Here is a 22322-nt window from a genome sequence, read left to right on the forward strand (position 1 = left end):
CCATTTAAAAGAAAAAAAATAATACACGTTTAAAATGATGAAGCAAATGAATATACAGGGGCTTCCCAGGTTGTGCTATGGCAGCATCCTAGTAGGAAGAGCATCTGAAGTCTTTAGGCTAGCCGAAGTTCCTGCGACATTAAACTGGCTGCACTGGCTCAAGACTATGAGTAGGAAGGGAACAGACTGGCCCAGTGCAGGACATAATGAGGATAGGAAGCTGGCCATCTATGTAGGGTTACAGCATGCAGATAGTCCACTCAACCCTTCTTCGCTTACAGGGTTTAAATTAATAATCCCAAATGCTCTCTTTGTGATAGTATGAGCAAGCAGTTTAGGCTTCCTAGACAGTAGTGTTAAGCATTTGTTGAACACACTCAAGAAGAAACCCAAGACCAAATTAGAAAAATAACATAGGTGGTTATATTAAATTAGACACCAAGATCTTCGAGATCAGGTAAGTACTTTTTGAGTTAGCAATATTTAAAGTTACAGAAAATACAGCGCTCACATTTGAGACATGAACCTCAAACCCGTTTGTTATCCTATGGGAGAAACATACACTGCATAGGGATACTTGCAATTGAGTTACAGGGTTGATCTTCCGGATATAAGGTACGTAGGGGGGCAGGCTCCTTGGAGTCACCAGCAGTTTCAGTTTACCTGCCATGGTGTGTCCGGGTGCAGAGGTGCTGGTCTCCAGGGTAGCCTCGAACACTACCGCTGGAGGCAAGGGAGAATCCTGTAACACCACAAAGGCTGCAAGTGGGGGCTTGGGGTCGAGTCCAGCAGAGTCCAAAGGGGTGTTTGGTGCTTGAGGGTCTCTGGAGCATGGGTGCAAAGTCGGTAGACTCGGACTCTGGCTGTGGGGCTCGGGTGCAGAAGTGTTTTGTCCGGGTTAGGTGGGTGGAGGGGGAATTCACTTGCGTTGGAGGTTCTCACTTTTTAGGTTGACCTGGAGATGGGGACAAAACTGGACAACAGGGGCACTCTGATGGCCTTGGTGATGCTGGCATCTCACATTGGTAGGTCAGTCTTAGCGGTGTCCGGCTGGACACTTAACAAGCCTTGGTACTTGTAACTGGTGGTGTAACTGCTATTGGTGCAGGGTGGTTGTGGGCAGGCTCAGCATCTTGAGGACTGGATGGGCCATCTGAGCTGCACTCCTGGACATTCAGGATCCTCTTCCTGGTGAGTTGCTCATCCTGTGCACCTGATTATCAGGGTAGTCTCAGTTGATGCCTGCAAATGTAAGGAAGTGGCGTCTCCACTGCAAGGGAGGTGCTGGCTGGTTGGCGAAGTGCTGGCAGGCACCAGAGGCTTTGGGAGAATGCACAGCTGCAGGACGAGTCGGGCCTTTGCAATTGTCGTGACAGGAGCAGGTAGTCAAGGTTTGGTGCCAACGTCCACAGCTAGTCCACATTTCTTACACTGGTTGGCTCTTCTTTGTCTTTCTTGTAGTGGGATGAATCTGAGTGCCTGGTGTTTTCTCCTCCCTTTGGAATTGGATGCTGGTTTCCTCTTCCCTGTATTGCTCGTCAATCGCTTTATTTTCATTTGGCTATAGGCGTCTGCTCTGTCAGTCTGAGCCATCATCAGTTGTTCTGTCGCCAAAGGGTCAGAATGTCAGATGATTAGCTGCAGATACTAGGTGAGCGGCTGTGGTGTACAGTCAGTTGTTCAATGTTTGCCCTCATTCTACTTCCCTATGGTGAAGACAGTCCGCTCCTTTTCACAGATCCTTTGATTTCCTGTTTTGATGTATGAATGTTGATTGTGTATTGTGAATCTTGACTATCTTTACATAGCACCATCTGAAGAAGCTGGAGGGTCGGCGCTTGGACTTTGATTACAAAAAGAAGCGGCAGGGGAAGATACCGGAGGAGGAGCTCCGCCAGGCCCTGGAAAAGTTTGAAGAATCAAAAGAAGTGGCCGAGACCAGCATGCACAATCTGCTAGAGACTGATGTAAGGGAGCTGTAGACAGGAGTTACAACTATGATAGAGAATATGCCCACAATTGGGAGGTATGAGGGTGAATCCACTAACTTGGGAGGAGCAGTGCACGCTGAAAGATTAATGCAGATAGCGTTGTTGCAGTAAAGCGGAGGCTTTATGATCCCAAAGCCTCTTGGCAAGTGCTAGTCAGCCATGGAGCAGGGAAGCGTCCAGCGAACCGTAGATGTGCACACTGAGAGCGGTTGCTGTGGAGTTGTTTGTACCTCACATGGCTTGGAGTAATGTTTCTAATTATGAGGAGATATCGATGGAGTGACTGCCAAGTTAGAGGTCTTAGAGTGCAGAGATTTGATCTGAAGGGAAACAGAACTTGAGAAGTCCTGGAAGGCATTTATTTTTTGTATTGAGTCACTTGGAAGGTCTGTGCTCTGTTGTGTAAGGGTTGATGAGACAATGATTTAGAGATGTGAGATGATATATTTTGAGGTTATGTATGAAGTAAAATATTTTAAGAGAAATGACTGGGTCATCTGCACCTTATGATGAGTTTGTGTGAAGTTTAACGAGCCACAGAGACGTCAGCGAGGAGATCTGACATTGATGGCCAAACATTTGCATGTTGAAGAAGGTTAGTGCAATGGCACATCTCCTTTGTATGTTTAGAAGACTGATGGTCGGTTAGTGCGGAGTGTGAATGAAATAGTTCAGAAGTGTTGCTTTTTTTGTCGTGTCATGATCTCGTGCCTTCTTCTTTCAGATAGAGCAGGTGAGCCAGCTGTCGGCACTGGTGGACGCGCAGTTAGACTACCACAGGCAAGCCGTGCAAATCCTGGATGAACTTACAGACAAACTGAAAGAAAGGTGAGAGCAGGCTTCCCGGCTCAGACTAAGTGTAGTCTCTTCATACAGTACACAGCCTCCAACCTTAACCCAATTTCACACCTCCATAATTGACTTAGATTGCAGCAACATAGCAAGGGTTACAAGATTAGGTCTGCAGTCTAAAAGCCACAGTGTTGTTAACTATGAAAATTAGTAAAATAGAACTATTGATCTGATGGATATTTCCAGTCTCTGATCAGTGAAGAAGTTTCCATCCCTAATGCAAGAATCCATCAACTCTAATCCTAGCTTGGCTCCAATGCCTGTTTCAGGTGACTAATAGGCTTTAGTGAAAGCTGGCAGGGACAACATTTAAGACATGAAAGAGAGAGCGCTACAAACAAGCTCCATTTGCAAATTTTCATAGCTGATTAGGTCTACCTCAGAAGGTAAAACTTCAGTTATATTTCAAAGATAACAAAATACTTGTGCAGCTGCTGGCCACTGAGAGAAGGCCAAGTGGTAAGTCAGGTTCACCTTCAAGAAGAAATAGATGTCACAGGTCGCACAAATATCTATTGCAGTAAGCTAAGCAGCCATTTGGCAACAACCGAGTAAGAGGCGGATATTCCATGAGTATTTGAGAACCGCGTTTCGGTCGGTCTACCACAGTCATTAGATCAGCTGTCAAAGCCTGTAGGTAGAACTAGTCCTTCTGTTACAGGCCTTCAAAGGCCGAGTGTAGCGAGCACCTTACAAGTTTCGCCTCAGCTGTTCAAGAGCCCCTTCCTCCTCTTCAAAGCCAGTAGCAATTTTCATAGGAGAAGCCAAATGGAAGGATTTCTTGTGGCGGAAATCCACGTCTATCCCCGTCCCTTCCCTAAAATATGTCTGTTTAGAACTCTACACCCACAAGTACCACTGTTGTCATCAGACGTATGGTGAAACGAGAGCCTCGGTGAGGGAGAGCAGTAACAGTACTTCATTATCTGTCTTTTAAAGTCCCTAAGTTGACTACAGCTTGGTATCCCTCACACAGAGGTTCTCGACTAGCGAGTTTAATAGTGCTCATTTCTGCACAGTGCTGTGCTGACTCGAGACTCTCTTCTGGCTTTACAATCCATCTATTGCTCTGTCTGAACTAAAACCCCACCCATGCTGGCTCTTTTATCCTAAACCCTGTTGCTGTTGGATACTAGAAATGGCTGGTTCGGGAGGCTTCTAGGGTGGATTGTGCTTCTCTTGCTGGCACTATGCAAGACTCAAAAGGTGCATCTGTTCAGCATTACCTTGCACTGCCTGCAAAGCACGACATTTCTTTTTCCAGGTCTGCATGTTGCAGTAATTGGATATTTACCAGCTGAGCTAAGAAGCATAAGTTCCCCTACCACATGCTGGTGTCTCTGGAGGTCCCTGGCTCAACGCGTGATGGACGCAGGATAGATGGCTCCTGGAGGGGATAATACCTGGAGAGGACTCCAGATCAAGGCAGGGAGCTGTTAATTGTGCGCTTGATGTCTTTTGCTGTGGCCCTGCGTGGACAACAGTCCAGCTGGCCCCACTGTGGTACACTGTGTCCATCTGTTGTACAGTCTGAATGCCCGAGGGAACATGGACTTATTTGCAGCTGTATCTGCACAGCATATACTTCAAGAGTTCTGGGACTGCAGTCATTCACTTAAATTCCTATCGACAGGGCCACTGGAAGGATGAGGTAGGCGAAGGCCAGATTTTGCGGCAGGGTCTGGTAAATTATGCATCAAGAAAAGGCGAATTATGTGGTGTATGTGCGGTACATTTTGTGATTATTAGTTCATTATTTTGTCGTTTTTACAAGTGTTAGCACTGCCTGGAAATTAGTTGCAGTTTAACACCCAAATATAGCAACCAGCAACAGAAATGTGACCAATCTTTGCAAATGGCCTTCTGCTGCGTGGCAACACATGCTGCTGCACTTTTAGTAACATTTGAACCATTTGAGCTACAAACATTTTATTGTTAAGATCTGTAGCCTATGCAAGTGGATTTTGTGGCAAATGCTTAACATCTATAATTTTGTGGAAAATGCTGCAGCCGCACAATCGCATAATTCCAGTGTCCAACAAGAGGCCGAGCTTAGTAGAAGCTCGAGTGAGCACTTTGAAGATGTGCCCTTAGTTTCAGGCCTTGGTAGCCCACATCACTCTTAGCCATTCTGCACCGTGCTATCTTGGTGCTACCTTCATACATAAAACTACTCATGAATAGGTGATGAGATCCTCCCTGAGCCGAGAACCTCCTCTTTGTGCGACTCTACTAGCATCCTCTTGTCAGGCCTTCCGTACCAGTCTCTGGTTACTGTTGAAACACCGATGCTGAGATCCTGATCCCAAACTTACTGTGTATTATCAAAAGAAATTGTAGAAGTATTCTTCATCCTGATTGCTTTACGCCTTGCTTCTTTCTGTGCCACTGATACTTCCATAATTGTTCTTGCAAAGTACTCTGCACACATGCTCAAAATTTAAAGTGACAACTGGACAACATAACATATAACATTCATGGCAGCCAATGACTGTCTTGCCCTTCGCTTATACCCTTTTCTCAGCTAACAGTGAATGATTCCTGTCTCACTCCTGTGACAGGGAGGACCAAGTGTCTGGGTAGTATTGCAGGTGCTCTGCATCCGCCCTACCGTCCCCTGACTGCGAGTGGGAGGACGTTGACCAGACCGCTTTAGTAGGCTGCACGCGTTGAGCTGAGGGACACTTGCTGACTTGTGCATGGGAAGTTGCTGTAATCTTCCCGTCTTGTATTTCTGCCAATTTTCTGACCCTGGACATCCTTCCTTCATGCGTAGTCTGACACAGTCCAATGCATAGCCAGTAAAGCACCATCTGACTCATCATAAAAAGGTGACGAAAATGCTGGGTTTCAATAATGGCCCCGCTTTCGTCTTTGCAGGCGTCAGCAAGCACTACGCCTAATCTGTTTAAAAGTTTTCACATCTGGTCTGTCCGACCGGAGATGTAATAGTGATGAATGAGGGCACTGGTACATGTAGCACAGTTTGCTGAAATGTGCCATCTCTAAGCCCAGCTGTTACAATTCCGAGATTCATGACTTTACGTATTTTTACCATTTTCTGTGGACTATCCAGTTCACTAAGCCATGATTCCATAACCTAACATGCAAGGAATAGGTGGCTTTCCAGCCATATACTCATTCCTTCTCTGGATCAAGACATCCAGGATGCCACACTTTGTAGGTCCTTGCCCTACTGAGGATAAAAACTTGATCTGGTATTTAATTGAAAGCTGTAGAGTCCATCTAATCTGCTGAGATGGTGTGAAGGGGGGAACCGTAGCAGGTAGAGTTGACCAACAGTCAAACTTAAGTGTAGCCATCTTTAGGACAGGAAGTGGGTAAGTAATTCCTGTCATGGTTGAGGTCTGCATTACTGAAGCAAGGGCTTTAGTCGGTGTGTGTGGGGGCGTCGCGGGGGGAGCCTAAGAAAGCTGTTGTGCACAGGTAGAAGTGGTGAGGGAAATTGAAGAAGCCAAGGTTTGCCTTCTGTACGAGAAACTTCATAGCCAGTGAGCAATAATCAATGTCTGCAGAGTTTTCTGCTAAAGAAACCTAATCCTAGATGGTTGCCTGTCTTCTTGCATCGCATGTGTGCATTGCCAATCAGACCTCTGCATGCCTCCAATTGCATGGCGGGTATTTTAATGCACTGTTCTAATATGGCCGATTGCAATGTTAGACCTGTAAATTAAATTGTAAAAACAATTAAAAAACATTGTTCAAAACACAAAAAGTAAGCGACCTTCAGTGTTTTGCAGCTGTATGTCCATAATAAAAAAAAAAAAAAAAAAAAAAAAATAGACCTAAAGGGAGTGCTTTTAGAAGCAAATAGTGATCAAGTTTTAAAACTTAAAATATACCTGTTGATGGATATGGGGTATTGGGAGCACAGGGTGTGGGAGCAGGTAAGAGGATGTCTGGGGTGAGGGGCAGTGGGCGTGAAAACCGGGGTAGAAAGAGGAAGTAAACACAGACACTCCCTATAAAGGAAGAAAGTCCCCTCGGGTATTTAGTGAAAGGACACAGTTTATCCAATCAGCACAGTGAGACTTTGAAATGCTCCTCAACATAACAAACACAAGAATAATGAGGAACGCTGTTGTATCGGGAGCGGGGAACTGAGATGGATAAGAAAAGACATCTAGTCAGGAGCAAGGGGCAGGCCCAGAACCCACCCAGTGTGTACCTAATGTACTGGAAATAATAGGTCTGGCCAGCAGGCAGTGAAAGCAGTCTGTAACTGAGACCTAAGAAGGTCAACAGTAAGGGAAAGTAAAGATACTGCTACATACCGACTTGTGCATTTAAATATAAAGGAGTTAATAAAACTGAACTCTAAATTGTCAAAAATAAAAAGCCAAAATGAGTGAAAAACTAAAATCCTGGGATAACAGGCCCTTGATTAATCACGTGTGATTAATGTAGAAGAAATGATCCAGGCAGAGGAAAATATACCATGATCGTTTTCATCTGCATTTGGAAAACAGTGGCCAGATGAGATGGAAATAGTTATTTTCGGTTTTACCAAATGCAGAGGACGGCGACGTTCATGGAAGATTGCAAAGACGTCTCGTTTCAAGCCCACGAGGTTCGGGTGGAGCGTGGCGATTTGGGAGCTGAATTCAGATGTGTCTGCCAGGTCCTCAATGCAGATTGTGTTTTAAGGAAGGGAAATAATGTAATGCTGTGCGCCCGGCCCATCCAGCACGTGGTAGACTGAGGAGGGCCTGGTTAAGTCTTTATGAAGGTAAAAAAGAAAAATAGCTTTGCATTCTTGGAGCATTACGAAGTTGGACCTGGGAGTGCTTATGTGTGTCAAAAGTGCAGCTCCATCCAGTAAATGAAACTTGTATTTTTCTGTAAACTTGGCAGCAGGGAGATCCTTGGAGGTTTGGAATAAGCTGCTTCAGTGGAAAAGTGAATGCAAAGTTAGTTTGGAGTGGAAAGAGGAGGGACGCGAGAGCAGAAGTTATTTTGTACAACAGTTTGCGTAGAGCTTCAGGATATAAAATTAACTATTAAAAAAAACAAAAACAGAGCAGATTAACTTTCTTCCTTAACATCCTGCCACTGTGTATTGTTCCTAAAATAGCCACTGGTCATTTTATGTAGGTCCTTATTCATAGACCGGCATGATCAGCCTTGTCAGAATGTTTTCTACTTTTTTCCCTCTGATTATTTTGTTCCCTTCTAGGATGAGAGAAGCATCGTCGCGGCCTAAGCGAGAGTACAAGCCAAGGCCCAGAGAAACCTACGACTTCGGGGATGCTGACCAGTCGAACGGGGGCTTCTCCTGCAACGTGCCCAGCAAGGTCCCAGGTACAGGACTCTCGCTGCTGTGTCTTGTGAATTCGTAGTTTTCCAGGAGACGCGGGTGGGATTTGCAATGGCTGTGCCTTGGTATGAGGAACATATGCTGAGACTCAGTTGCAGCGTGGGGTTTGAATTTCCAGGAGCAGGCACCTTCATTTTCCTTAAGTTTGGAGGTATTTGGGTTCTCTCCAAAGCAAACATTGAGCCCACACAGGAATGCGATCTGCAAGCCTGTTTGGTTTAATTATGTTTTCTGTGCATCTCTTCAGTGTGTTTTTACATTTCAGGGAATGTTCATTATTTGCGAAAAAGCATCATTTTGTTGAAGCTTATGCCTCATTTGTAATGTTACTTTTGCGTATCGAAGTATGTTCTCGAGAACAAGCTTGGATGTTAACTTGATACCCACTCTAACATGAGTGTGTGTCTGTGTGCAGTCTATTTTCCTATTTTATAAACAATTTTTACTGGGTTTTATAAACAAACAGTAACAATAAGTTTTGTCACCATAAACGTCCAGCTTCTTATGGCAATCCACCCATTTGCAGAACCCAATAAAACATCAGTACATGTCCCCGCACATCCCCGCAGTTGCCTGTAGAGGGCGCTCCTTAGGTTTGTTCATTAGACATACATTTCCACCAATGCACCTATTCATATTTCCTGGTAGGACCTCCACACATCCCCCTGTTTGCTCCCATTGCTTAAGACGTTCCCTATCTTTGTGTACCACTTTTTCTGCAAGCGTACACCAGTCCATATCATTTTTCCAGTGATAGAAGACTGGCGCTCTTTAGCATCCTAGTGTCTGGTGATGTTTTGCTTTGCCACAGTGAGGCCACCAGCTTCAAGTGTTTTGGGGCCTCTCACTTTGTGTAATCACAAGACACGTGGATTGAGTCACCGCTGAGTAGAGCCTGTCCTAACAAAGTCAATTAAAGCCTTATATTCAAACTTAAAAGCAGAGACAATACGCGCAAAATAGCAATTCCATCCAGGAGATGTCCTCCACACATCATGGTTACGACTCCTGGTCTGAAGTCACCATTGATCTCACGATAGGCGCTCTACTTTATTGAATCATGCCTGTGACTAAAATTCTCTTTTAGGTAGGTGGTTCCTGTCCCTTGAGCATCAGCGCATTCATGGGCAGTGTAACACCTCTGGCCATCTCTATGAAACTAAATATATATTTAATTTGTATATTATTTAGCATAATCATGTTTCTTCACTTGCAGCCATGGGCTTTTTAATGATCTACTTTAATTTACTTTGTTTCCCAAAAATATACCCAACTCTAATGTGCCTCAGAGCTCGGAGGCTGAGGTTGTAATAGCAGTATATTGTTATTGCTATAATGATTGATTTGAATGTGTGATTAAAAAATGCTGTTGCAAATGAGAGTTCAGCAAAATCAGTCAAAGTATGTGTGTATGGCCAAAAAGCAGAGACTACACAAATCATGAAGGTGCTAGTCAACTAGAATAAAGAGCTTGTGTGTTTTTTAGTCAGGCTTTTGGTACAGTACAAGAAAAGCACACCACCTGCTCCAGGACTGCTATATATATACACCTCCAAAAGGTGGCACTAGGTAACAAGATTGGAAGAAGAGACAACCATTTGGTGAAATCTGAGTAAATAATTGAAAGTCATGTTAGATAAGCAAGCACCCACCCATGCCTGATGCTCAGATTTTATAGGGTAGACTTTGCTCTGATGTTTGTTCACACTCCAAGTCTGAGGATGCAGAAAGTGAAAATTAAGAAACAGACTTAAGTTTGCCAGGGTTGGTGCTTTTATGTGGTTCTGCACCATCATGTCTTGGAAGGTACACCACCAATGTGGAGCTGCTCTGCGTTGGTGGAGAAATCTTTTGGGGTCTGCTTCATCTTATACGGTTTAAATACCTCCTTAGTATTTCATATACCTTGACTCTAGAGAGACTCTGTCATTTTGAGAAAAGATTAGGGAAGAATGCGTACTTTGTCAAACAGCAATAGGAATTTTTATACACATTGTTTGGACCTCCCGGCTTTGGAGCCCTTTTTGTCATAGGCTTTCTGTACACTTTGTCTATTCTGGGCCAACCAATATACTTAAGTCCAACATTGGCTTTGCTCAATGTACTGGAGGATAAAAGATTCACAAGAGCGGAGACTATGGGCCTCATTTTCAGTTTGGAGGATGGCGGAGGCCGCCCGCCAAACTCTTTTGGACGGAAAACCACCACTCTAGTTTTCCGCCCGCTGGCCTTATTATGAGTTTTCCGCTGGGCCAGCAGGCAGAAACAGTGTTTCCACCCGCTGGCCCAGCGGAATACTCACCACAACATTGATTGAGCCGGCGGCATTGTTGTGGTGCGTTGCGTGTAGCAGCACCTGTCATGCTTTTCACTGCCTGTAATTCGGGCATTGAAAAGATCAATGGGGCTGTCCATGGGGGCACCTGCACTGCCCACGCCAAGTGCATGGGCAGTGCAGGGCCCCCCATCGGGCCACTGGCACCCCATCTCCGCCATCCTGTGCATGGCGGTGGGACCACCATGCAAAAGATGACGGAGAGGGGACTTGTAATCCCCGGGACAGCGCTGCTTGCAGAGCTGCCCTGGCGGATTAAGACAGCCGGCACCGCCAGGCTGTCGACTGGCTGCAACTTGGTCGGGCCGTGACGGCTCCGCCACGGTCGGAATGTGGAGGCCAGACAGCTGCTTTGGCAGCGGTCCGACCTCAACCTCGAGCCGGGCAGTCCCACGACCGCCAGACTCGTAATTCTTGAGGCTTCTTTGAACATTGGGGAAAATACATCGGCCAGAAATGGAGAGTAAAACATCCCCCAAATGCTGCTGTTTGGAAAGTGGCATTGATAGATGCCGTACCCTCAAGATTTTAATGTATGCGGCTGAGGTTATTCCCTAACCGGGGGGGAAAAAATAACAAATGGGAGGAGTAATACATGGGATAAATATATTGGATCCCGGTTGAACCATACCCTCGCTTAAAATAAAGCTAGCAGTAGGTTGCTAAATATGCCTACTTAATGGTAACTAAACCTTCATCCCTGAATTTGGCTGCATAACTGAAATGGAAACTGGAACTGTACAGCAAATAAAGCCTTAATGAATGACGTGTTGTTTACATTTGTAAAACCACAATAAAGAAATCTATTTGAAAAAGGTTTTGGGGGTCCAGTCTTGCGCCGCGCTAGTGCTGTTAGAAGATGTAGCATCTGCAGTTGGTGTCCACCAGAAGCAGCGTTTCTTTAGACAGGTGTGCCGCACAGGTCCCAAAGGAGATTTCATTTCAAGATATTATTTACGTGGGTTGGTGAATATGATAGGAGAAGTAAAATACTACAAGCTTTTCTTCCCATTGGCCAATGATTTTTGGAGCTCCAGCCTTGATTAGACAGAACAAAAATTTGCTCTCAGTTGCCTCTTGAGCTGAAATGCCCAGAACTTTCAGACCTGGTCGCGCTAAAGGATGGAATTACTGAACTTTCACATCCTAGCTTCTCAGGGCTTGTAGTTTGGCCGTTTCTGTCTTCCAATGGGCATTGTACTCTTTTTTTTTTTTTTTGGTCTGTAGAGCTATATGAAACCCCATTTCACTAGCATATGATTTTGGCCATGTTTTTTACCATCTGAAAAGAAAAAAAAAAGGTGCCTCACAGCGGCTTATGAATTTAAAAACCTGAGATTCTGAGAAAGAAGAGATCTGTCTAGGTCCAGTATAGTCAATGTATTTGTTTTAAAAGAGTGTTCATTTACAGTGCTAAGCAAGTGCATCTGTAGAGTATACCTAGGCTCTAAAATGACACAGTGGTATTTTTATTTTTGTTGTTATAGATTGATTGTTCTATTGTTTAGTCTTCTCTTTCACTCCTCTTGAAACTTTGTCGACTGGTGGTGGTGTGACCTTGACTCAGCCTTCCGTTTGTTCAAACAGATTTTAATGTATGTTTTTAGTTTGTGTTTAACATTGTCATGTCTTATGTTTTCTTTTTTTGGGTGATGTTAGTGTCTTCCTCCTTCCGATCTGACAAGCCTGCCCGGACCCCGAGCAACCGGAGTTGTGAGTGTCCCCTCCCACACCCTGCATGCGTGTACCTTTCTGTCCCCTCCTTATGTACGCAGCCACGTGTAACATTACGATACGTCCGCGTGCCAGAATATCCCATGGAGCAGTCTGGATGTTCAGTGTGTGAAGTGGAACGTACCACATGGTAGTTTTAAAGAAGTCACAAACTTGTTGGCAGTCCCTGAGAGAGATCATACCTTTTTCCTGTAAAGAACTGGAATAAAATGTCCTTTTGAATTTAGCCTATGACAGATACAATAGCTCTGTTTTAGGTGAAGATGGCTCTGGGCGGACCTACATAAAGCATTGCTCTAATAGGTTCTTGCATCCAGCAGCTGCTCTGCTCGAACTGAACCAGTGTTTTACGTAAACAAAAAGATGGCGAACTTGTTGTCGGGTGGAGTTTTACAAGGTAGAGGCTATTACTTGGAGGATGCAGGGTTTTTAGAGTCCAGAACTTTTGTTAAGATAGCTCTGTGTTTTAGCTGTGAGTGGAAATCAATTTAAAGGAAAATCCAAATGGTCCATGCACAGGTGCCCTGAAAAGCAAATCGGAGTTCGAAAGCACGTTGAAAGAATCATGTCCAGAAATGGACCTTCAACTCATGACTTATGTGGAGGTGTCACCACAACACCCTTAGAAGAATCACACGTTCCATAAACCTGGTCTAGAACAATACAAATATACCAGCTCATCTTTACGGGAAGCTTATGTACCTGTAATGCACTAACATCTTTCATCTCGTGTATCTCAGATGTCTCTCTGGATGGTAACCACCTAAAAATCATTACTGTTATTGTATTTGTCTATTTATAATCTTGCATGTTGTCTATCACTGGAAGAGCCCCTTTTCTAATCTCGTATTAAATCCACTTTTGGTCATTTCAGTTTGAAAGAGCGTTCTTGGAGAAACATGTCTCATCACCTCATCACTATTATAGGCAAATGCCATTTGTTGAGTTCTCCGTTTCATTACTTTTTGGTACATCCGTGTCCTAGTAGATTCCACATTTCTTCATGTCTGTTGTTGGTGTGACGGTGCTTAGATGATATCCACATTTCAGCATTCTTTGAGCTGTTGATTTCAACAGTAGATAACCATATTTCACCACTTGCCTTTGTCTTCTTGGGGTCCTTGAGGGTACACACATGCTGTTGTTATCCAACGCTCTTAGAGAAGATGCTCATCACTGCTGATGGGGCATATCCAGTCCTGTCTGGAGTACAGGTTTATTGATCCTCAATCTTTTGAGGATCACCAGTGGGCAATTCACTCCAAATAAATGAGCTGGGTATTTTGTGGTGTGTTTGTACACTTCTTTATTCATTTTTTGTCCCATATTAGTTTGAGCCGGTACGTTATGTCAGCCCTATGCCTCTTAGGGTTTCCAGCTAAGCAGTTGATTCCTGTAGTTGCTGTACCTTTTGTAAGTCAACATTCAGATCTACAGCTAATGTGCTGTTCATCGTTTTCAAAACTGCATTGAGACCTTTTTCAATTAAATGAAAGCAACTTGCACAAAGTGCAAGCTTGCTTAGGTGAGTGTTAGTCAGTAGGAGGTGTGTTGGAGTGCTTCTGAAGATTAACTGTTTTGCCAGTCGAATATAAGATTCTACGAGATGCTTCTTCATATTTGAGAGTGTGAAACTACCAGGGGAGATTCCCTTCAGTCGTGCAGATTCTCAGTGATTTGTGGATCCCTCTGCAGGGTCATGCTTTCCTCTGTGCTTCAAACCAAAACGTTGCTTATATTTTGCAATTTGCTACACAAAGGCAGAGAAGTGCAACATTTAACATTCTTTATTGGTGAGAGTCTGGACGTATTTGATAATGTTACACAGGGCACCAGTGTTAAAATACTACTACTTCTGTGTTCCGTCTTGTTTCTGTTTTTTCTCTGCATCCAGAGATCTCAGGATTGCTGCCAGGAAGCTGGTAAACCAGGCAATGGATATGATTCTGTGGTTCATCATTAATGACAGAGAGTGAAACTTAAATGTGCCAATATCATGGTGACCTTCCATGACCTGACAACAACCATTTAAACCTGTTTGATGGGTCTCTGGGCTAATCCAGCACCTGATGCCATCCTGTGATTCCTCGATTTTCACATCTAATCCTAGGCATTGAAGAACGAAGCCACTTTAACAACGCGCTTCTGCTTCCTCTCTTCAGTACTAACTGGTTTTCTTTCCAAAGCAGGATGATGTGCAGTCTTTTGTAGCATGTTCATACCATTGAAGCAGTCTGCTACAACCCTTGTAGCTGTGGAGTGGGGTTGGCTGTTGGAGGTTGGTTGCAAAGGGGAAGCCAGCATGATCTATGAAACCAGTATAGATGGATGAACTGCCTTGTCATTTAACCTCTAGATGGCGTTATTTGGGATGTGGGCCTTAGGATGCGCCTTACTGAGATTGTGATGTTGGACATTCAAGACAATGTCATTTTATGGCCTGGTATGCTATTTGCTTGCATGTACATTGCAGGAGCGGTTTCAAGCTGCTGCAGTGCAACTGAAGAAGGTGGGAGGAAAGCTAATAGGGATAGAAAAAAAAAGAAAGACGCAGGCGGATTCTGCTGTCCGCTGTTAGTTGCTGGAGTTAGAGACTATCCGTGCTCTTAAGGAATGATCCTCAGTGACTTTACTAAGGGTTTGCTAGAATGGCGGAAATAGTCACACAGTGATGCGGACTCCTTTTTTGAGACCCCCTGCAGTTTCCCGGACTGCCTTACTTGCAACAGTGTGGGTTCTTCTTCCTTTGTTGTGATGGTGTAGACTGTAGTACGAACATATGGATACATTTATCTGTCCTGTCTAACTCTGGATGCTGGTGTAACTAATGTTTGTTTTCCCTGTCTTTCAGCACACCTTGACCAGCCCTGCTGCAAGGCGCTGTACGACTTTGATCCTGAAAACGATGGGGAGTTAGGCTTCAGAGAAGGTGACATCATCACTTTGACCAACCAGATCGATGAAAATTGGTATGAAGGCATGATCAATGGCCAATCGGGATTCTTTCCTCTGAATTATGTGGACGTGCTGGTCCCGCTACCTCAGTGAAACAGTCCTTTTCCTCCAACCTCATCACAACCATCGACAAATTGACAAGCTCTACCAAGCAGAACCCAGAGTGAGGGGTGAGCTTATTCATCCCCCACATTTGGTCTAAACCCTGATCCCCCTGCCCCAAGAGCGACCTAAGCTGTTCATAGCCCTCTTGCAAAGCCATGCAGGAGAGGGACTGCTAAGGTGTCAACCTGTGCAGAGTTTTCACAGACAGTGAGAGTTTGCTTATCCATTGTCTTTGCAAGAGGTTGCCTTTGTAAAATGTTCACTGACTGAAAACACAAGAGCTAACTTGTCCATATTCTAACTGGACAACCCAGAGATGTGATCTATTAGTTGTCGTTCAGAAAGGGCATAAAATGGTCAACTAAAATGGGGTGGCTGCTTGATGTTCACGCAGGATCCATTGCTTCTGCGCGACTGAAACGCTTCAAGACACCGCTGCACATCTAGGACGGGCAGAGCAGGTCCTCTTTCCCTGCAGCATCCTGATCACTGAGGAGCAAGGAACCTGGCTGTATCTGCTTGGGTCCTGCCCGTTAATGGACCAAACTGCAAAGCACCACCAGGGGCAGTCACCATTTTTTGTTTTTATGCTCCCAGAGACTTGCAAGGTGCCCCGGGCGCAGTGGGCAGCCTGCGAACCCCCCACGCTCTGCGTTCCCCCTCGGTAGTGCTTGCGCTGTGCGAAGCAAACATTCCCTTTACTGTGCAGCAACCCTGTTGATAGTGGGAACACTACATGCTACAACGAAAACACTACATCCTATTAACTTCCTCCCGGCCCGCCCCTTTCCTGTGGCCCACAAATGATGCACATAGTCTTTTTCCTAATGTGTGCCATTTTATTCTTTGTGGGTAGCACAGGTTCAAATGTGATACTTCCCAGGCCCAGAAAGAAACAAAATGCAGACTTCCCAGTGCAGAGGTTTCCAGTCCCAGAATGAGGGTTGTACAGTTTTTATTCCAGCGTGGCCAACCCCTACACGATCAGCGCAGTAGAATATTGTCCTCTTCGCAGTCATGATTGGCTTGAAAAGTGTGCATCATGTGACAATGTATTTTGTTGTACACTGCTGTAAACTCTCCAACTGTAGAAACGTGATTGTTCTCGTCTTGAAACAACTGTCTCCTGTGCTATGTACCTGTGTGTGGGTCAGGTAGGAGGGTAGCAGTTTCTGCAATGAATTGGGAAGCATGGATGCAGTCGCTGCCATTTCCAGGCAGCGCGTTCTCATGTGATCATTGGTAGCTCAAGAATGAAGCGAAAAGCAAACCTACGGTGCCTGGGGTTCCCTTACTGAAGCTTCAAGCATGTATGCAGTGGTTAGACTCGCAGAATCAGGCAGGAATCATTGGTTAAGATGCGGGGATAGTCCGTACCAGAGTGAGGCAGAATGGTACAGCACCGTCCTCTCCGCATGGACATCCTTGCCATACAGAATGTTGCAATGTGTTGTGTTTGTTGGGAAGACCCTACTCTTAAACCTGTCCTCCTAGATACACCTTCAGGTTCCCTCGCACTCTGAAACCCCCGCCTCCTCCACCACATCCCAGTTATGTGCTTGCATAGCAGGGTGTAGATGTATTACATACCAAGTCCAGGGGGAGGTTTGTAGTTCTTATTGGGATGCAAGTATTGCCCAAACAACAGTGGGTACCACAGGTCGTGGATCAGGTGTCGCCGGGCCTAGAAAGAGGTGCAGATTTGGGAGCAAGGGTTCTCGGTCGTAGAATGAAGCACTATACAGTCCCACCACGTCCTCTCGAACAGTCATGAGTTTTTCAGTTTGTGCACATTGTGACAATGTGTACTTCCCATTGCACGGATGCTGCTGCAACATTGTTTCCTGGGATCTTATCAACGAGGTATGGGCCAGGGAAAGGATTGTGTTCCTGAAATTCATCTGCTTTGTTGGGATACACCTTTCAGGTGAGATTAGTTGATGTGGTTTCCGTTCCCACTGAAAATTGTGCCTGCCAACATTGATTATGTTGTGTTGTCTGCTTTCCGAAGAAGTTGTGACTTTCATACGATAATGTTTAGCGACTCTTGCTGCTTTGGCAGGGGCCAGACGTGGATCCTCTGACAGCCTGCATCTATTGATGTAGAGTTCCCTGGCTCGGTTTCCACTGATGCAGACTGGTAGATCTGTCCAGAGTCTCTTTAGCCTCCATCCGTGCCTGCAGGGTCAGCCACTCCATAAGGAGTGTGCTTTCTTAGAGTGTGAAGGTGATGAAATCCTTTTGGTACATTCTTCATGTGTGAGGTTGAAGGACGTGTAGTTGCACTTTGTCTGGCTTGCACGGGTAGAGGGTAGAGATGTTATGTTGTGCCCTGATATATAGCCCGCGTCACAGCCCTAGAAAGCAGGTTGGTGATCTGCATGTAGCATATGTTGGCGGTCAGTGGAGAAAGGGAGTATTTTTTCTTAAAGCACTTGCGTCCGTAAGGTTTAAGGCTGCGTGGGTTGAATGTTACATGCACTTAGTGATCACGAGATGTACTCATAATATATGACCAGACTCTGGAGATCGGGCGAGACTTTATGTAGAAGGTATAAAGAGGTTTAGGAACTCGAACAGAAGTGTACATTGATAGGCTGTGGAGGAGACTTGGTGCCCTTTTATATGCAGATGCACTGGGGACTCTAAGTACAATACAGGATGCTCTGCATGGTGTTAAAACTCTTAAGACTTGAAGCTATATACTGTAAAGTGACTTCGTACAGAGGGCCACTAAGGGGCCAGAGCTTGTTGCAGTGGTGACTGCATAGGTTTTACGCAGTATTAGCAGGCAGAAACACTCGGGCTCCTGTGGCCTCCGTACACGCAATATTTGTTGGTTACGGATAAGCTTCTGTGGCAGTGGTATACATTAGCACGTTGCAGCATTCCAACAATCATTGAAGACCTTTAGTAGCAGTTGAATGGATTATTGCATATGCTCTGAATTAAGGGCTTTTTTATTTTTTTATTTTACAGTACTCATGGTCTCCCTGCCAGGAAATACTCAAAGGCTTACGTTCTGCATTCTTATTGTATATTTGCTTCATATCTTCTTAAACGGCGACTCTTTCAAGGTGTCACTGCCGGGTCATGTAACACCATGGTGCCAGGGACCTTTCCAATCCCACGTATTCTGGCTTGCAGAAACTTTTTGGTTGTGCCTGCACCAAGCAATGTGCTTTAGAGTGTAATAGCTTTTTACCTGTGTCCGTTCCTCCACGCAAGCGAGGAGTTAAAGTGAAGGCAAAGATCCCGCTGGTGAATGGGAGCTCTGACCACACTTACCTTCTACGATTTCCAGGAGTACTGTCAAGGGAAAGAGCCGGCCTCTTCCCCGGTCTCCGCACTCACGAAGCCTTAGGTATAGGTAGAGGCAGGATATATGCGGGTAGTTAACCCCCTCTCATAGGAATGTACTGCAACCCTTGTGAGCTTTATGTATTTGAAATTTATGATGGAATAAGGGAAACCGGTCTGGAACAGGAGGCCCTATCCGCAACTTGACCCGCACTACCTTTTCCAGGCACACCTATGAAATTCTGAATGGTCACTAACCGGATTGGTTGAAAGACCAAACACACCATATTGGCCTATTTCAAAACCCCATGATTTTTTTTTAATTAAAGAAAACATCCTTCCTGCCAGATTCACTGTATAGATATTATGTATTCATCATGTAAGCAATTTGATATACAGGCTCAGTATCACGTTACATATTAAGTGTACCTTTTTAACCCTGTTTTTTTAACCATGCATGTAGAAGTATCTTTATTACTCATCAAGGGAAAGAAGGGATTGGCAAGATCTGGGCTCTCCTGAATCCACACAGCTTCACCCTCCAGCCTCTAAAATTTTGAAGATGGGATGGCTGTGAACTTCCGTCTTTGAAAGACGAGCTAAAAACATTCTTGAGCCTGGCTTATGATCTCTGAACCAATAGATGTATATCTCTCTTCCGAGAGCCCTGCCAAATCCCTGCCTTGTCTCATTGAAAGACAAATTATATTAGAAATTTGTGGTGGGTGAAAAAAGCTCTTTTGTTACAGTCACTTTCCTATGTTTAGAAAAAAAAGAATTTTTGTTTCTTGTAATCTTGAAATAAAAAGTATTAAATGTTTCCCTCCTAATTTTGTATTTCGTTTATGAAACAAATTTGAGGTTTATTGTGACTGATAAAATGAAATGTTACGCGGGCACAGAATTTATAATGGATGTTCCATATTACTAGTGGTATGATTGGTGTGCACTGATAGTATGTTTCATTTCTGCTGGAAATTTCTAACTGAATAAATTCCTAGAATAGCCACAGGTTCCAGACTGGATCTGAAGAATTATTCCTCTAAAGTTCCCTGTCACCAGGAGTCGGGGCTGTACGGTTCCACAGTGACCCCGTAACGCCGTGGAAGTGTTGAGAGGACATGCAGATAAGAGACACCCCTGTTCGCTGACATTAGTTCCTTTCTTTCTGTGCTCTTCGACATGGATTAAGAGCTCCCCGCCCAACTTGTTGGTCTGCCAGTGACTCCATATACTGTTCACTATCTGCTAGAAAACTGTCATCACAGAAAAAAGCAGGGTTCAAACCATGCCAACAGCGCTGGAAGCAGATGTCTGTCAGGGGCCCACCTAAAGCATGCCTATGGTGCATGGTCTCAGGCTACAACTTTGAAGTTTAAAACAGGTATGTCCTCATGCATCTTAATGTCTTAATGTGATTAGCTTCAGCCAAATTTCTTCCTCATCAAACCTCGTTTAGCAAATCAAAAAAAAGTGGATGCTTTTAGAAAGAGAATGTTTTATTCGGCTAGTCCAGCCTGTAGATTTTTTAATGCAGTTTGTCTCTTGGGTAGATACACCCAAGCAATATGGGATTTGGCCCAAATGATGCTTGGTCAGGATGTGGGCAGGTATGTGCTCTGGGCAGCATCAACACTACAGACTGCATGAGCAGTGCTATTGGCACAAGTGTCATGCTCAGAGGCATGCCTGGATGAGATAAACTGGGTTTTCTGGAGCCCTCAAAACATCCAGAATGAGTATGCCCTTCGATGACTTTTGGCTCTTAGTAGAAAAAAGTCAGCGCTGGAACTATCCAAGGGCAGTCACACCACAGGATGTTCTCTGGGACTACTGACACCAGCGTAACAATTTCCCCACTAATAGAGGAAAATCACAGGCAATTCCAGTGGGCTAGCTTACTGACACTATCCCACCCATCCTTTACTGCAACAGCCTACCCTATAATTTCGGGTCCATACCCTGGTAGACACAGTGCCCTCCAAGGTTCATGCATTGCAAGTAGGAGGCAAAATATAGCATTGCCTCCCTTGCTGGATATCCATCATTTTAGACAGGTGACTCCTACAAATTTTTTACAGGTGCTATGCCCCGCCTTTCTCGCTTCCTCCGACTATGTTCCTCCCACTTGGGAGCGACTCTTGGAGAGGCACTCCGATATCCTGATGTATGAAGTCAACCTTTTGCTGTTTAGGAGTGTCATTGAGTGGGTGCCAGATTCCGAGATGGGGCAATGCTGCTATTCATGTTACTTCCTGATTCAGGAGGAGGACAGGAGGCCTCAGGTTGTTACTCTTTCATGTTGGCCAATCACTCTACCGTCGTCCCTGCCTCACCCCCCTCTCACTAGGAGAGGGTCCATCACAACTCTACGCGTCAGTGAGCTTTTACGTCGACTGCACAAAAGACCATTGCATGGATGATTAGCTCTAAGTGTGTTTCTCTGTGGCAAAGAAAGGAAAGGCTGTGCAAAAGAGGACCTTGTCAAGGCAGATGGTTCTCTGTATGAAAATCTGCTACGCACTGGCCAAGAAACTGCCCCCTGTAGCTCCCGCATCCCGGGCTAAAGCTGCTAGCACATCTTTGGAGCAATGGGTGCTGCTCTAGTCATCTGCCAGGCTGCGATATGGATATGTACGCAAAACACTAATGCTTGATGGTAAGGTCACTTCGCTGGCTTGGTTCTACATTCCTTGTACATCAGAATCCACTCCTCGGGCCCTTCACCTTTGCGGGTACTACTGTGCTTCTAACCTGAGGTTAAATAAAATCTCCACCAGAAATAGTGTAACAGAACTTAAGTAACTCGTTTGTTTTGTTATAATTGGTGTCTAATATTAAATGGTAGCATTGAAGAGCACTAGATTACTTGAATTCGGGTCCTTCTGCCTTGTACCTTTACATGTTGTCAATAGTTGTGTAGTGGTGATCTTTTTTTTTTTTTTTTTTTTAAATCCCTCAGATCGCTGCAAAAAAGTAATACCTTTGTCTCCAAATTGCCTTAGTTTCTCCAGGGTTAAAAAAATTGAAATTGTATGACATCATTTGAAATATGTTAGAGAAACAGTTGCTTTAACACCTTTGGCACAAGTGGAATAGTCAGCACTGACCACGAGAAATACATACGTGGAATTTGTCTAACATGAGATAAAGAAAAACTTTGACATTTTGAAAATGTATACCCGAGACTTAAATTCTTAATTTGTTTAAAGAAATAAAAGTGCAGGGCATCAGAGTGTTTTTTTTTTTTTTTTAAACCAAGACTGTCTAGGCTTGATGTCATGCTGTCTCTTGTTTTTTTTTTTTTTTTTTTTAATCTCCCCTTTCTGCCTTCGTTTCTCTTACTCTCGGTCAAAATATGACCATGAAAAATAAATTCTGGTCCTGGCAAATGTGAGCTGGCCCAATAACTGCAACACGTGCACAAGTTAATTGCCGGGTATTACTTTGTTTTGCAACAATCCACAAGGTTCAAAAAACCTCAAGCGAATATGTGTGACTGTAGTGAATTCATACCACAACCCTGGGGTCAGATGTTTTGCTTAGGCGTCTTACCGGGCTAATTTTGTAATTTACGAAGCCTTGTCATCTTAACGTCTTGCAGCTTAAGCCTTTTCTGCTCAGTTCAAAGTTTTTGTAATGATTTGCTTTAATTTCCTCTTGCTGCTGTCTTTTGGTAAAAATTGTAAGTACAGAAGATATCTGTTATGTG

The 22322-nt window shown here is 44.5% G+C and overlaps 1 protein-coding gene across 2 annotated transcripts in view; it reads left to right on the plus strand.

The window, feature by feature from the left end:
* Window positions 1-19430, plus strand: part of SH3GL1 (SH3 domain containing GRB2 like 1, endophilin A2) — a 105481-nt gene extending 86051 nt beyond the window's left edge. Inside the window, exons 6-10 of one of the 2 annotated variants that reach the window (XM_069216497.1) lie at window positions 1809-1967; window positions 2716-2819; window positions 8041-8165; window positions 12176-12229; window positions 15102-19430. In XM_069216497.1, the coding sequence (XP_069072598.1) occupies window positions 1809-1967; window positions 2716-2819; window positions 8041-8165; window positions 12176-12229; window positions 15102-15298 (639 nt within the window). In that variant the 3' untranslated portion in view covers window positions 15299-19430. The remainder of the gene's footprint in view (window positions 1-1808; window positions 1968-2715; window positions 2820-8040; window positions 8166-12175; window positions 12230-15101) is intronic. The other variant, XM_069216498.1, reaches the window with a different exon arrangement.
* Window positions 19431-22322: the final 2892 nt, after the last annotated feature.

The sequence above is a fragment of the Pleurodeles waltl genome, chromosome 12 (assembly GCF_031143425.1).
Source record: "Pleurodeles waltl isolate 20211129_DDA chromosome 12, aPleWal1.hap1.20221129, whole genome shotgun sequence".
NCBI classification, from domain to species: domain Eukaryota; kingdom Metazoa; phylum Chordata; class Amphibia; order Caudata; family Salamandridae; genus Pleurodeles; species Pleurodeles waltl.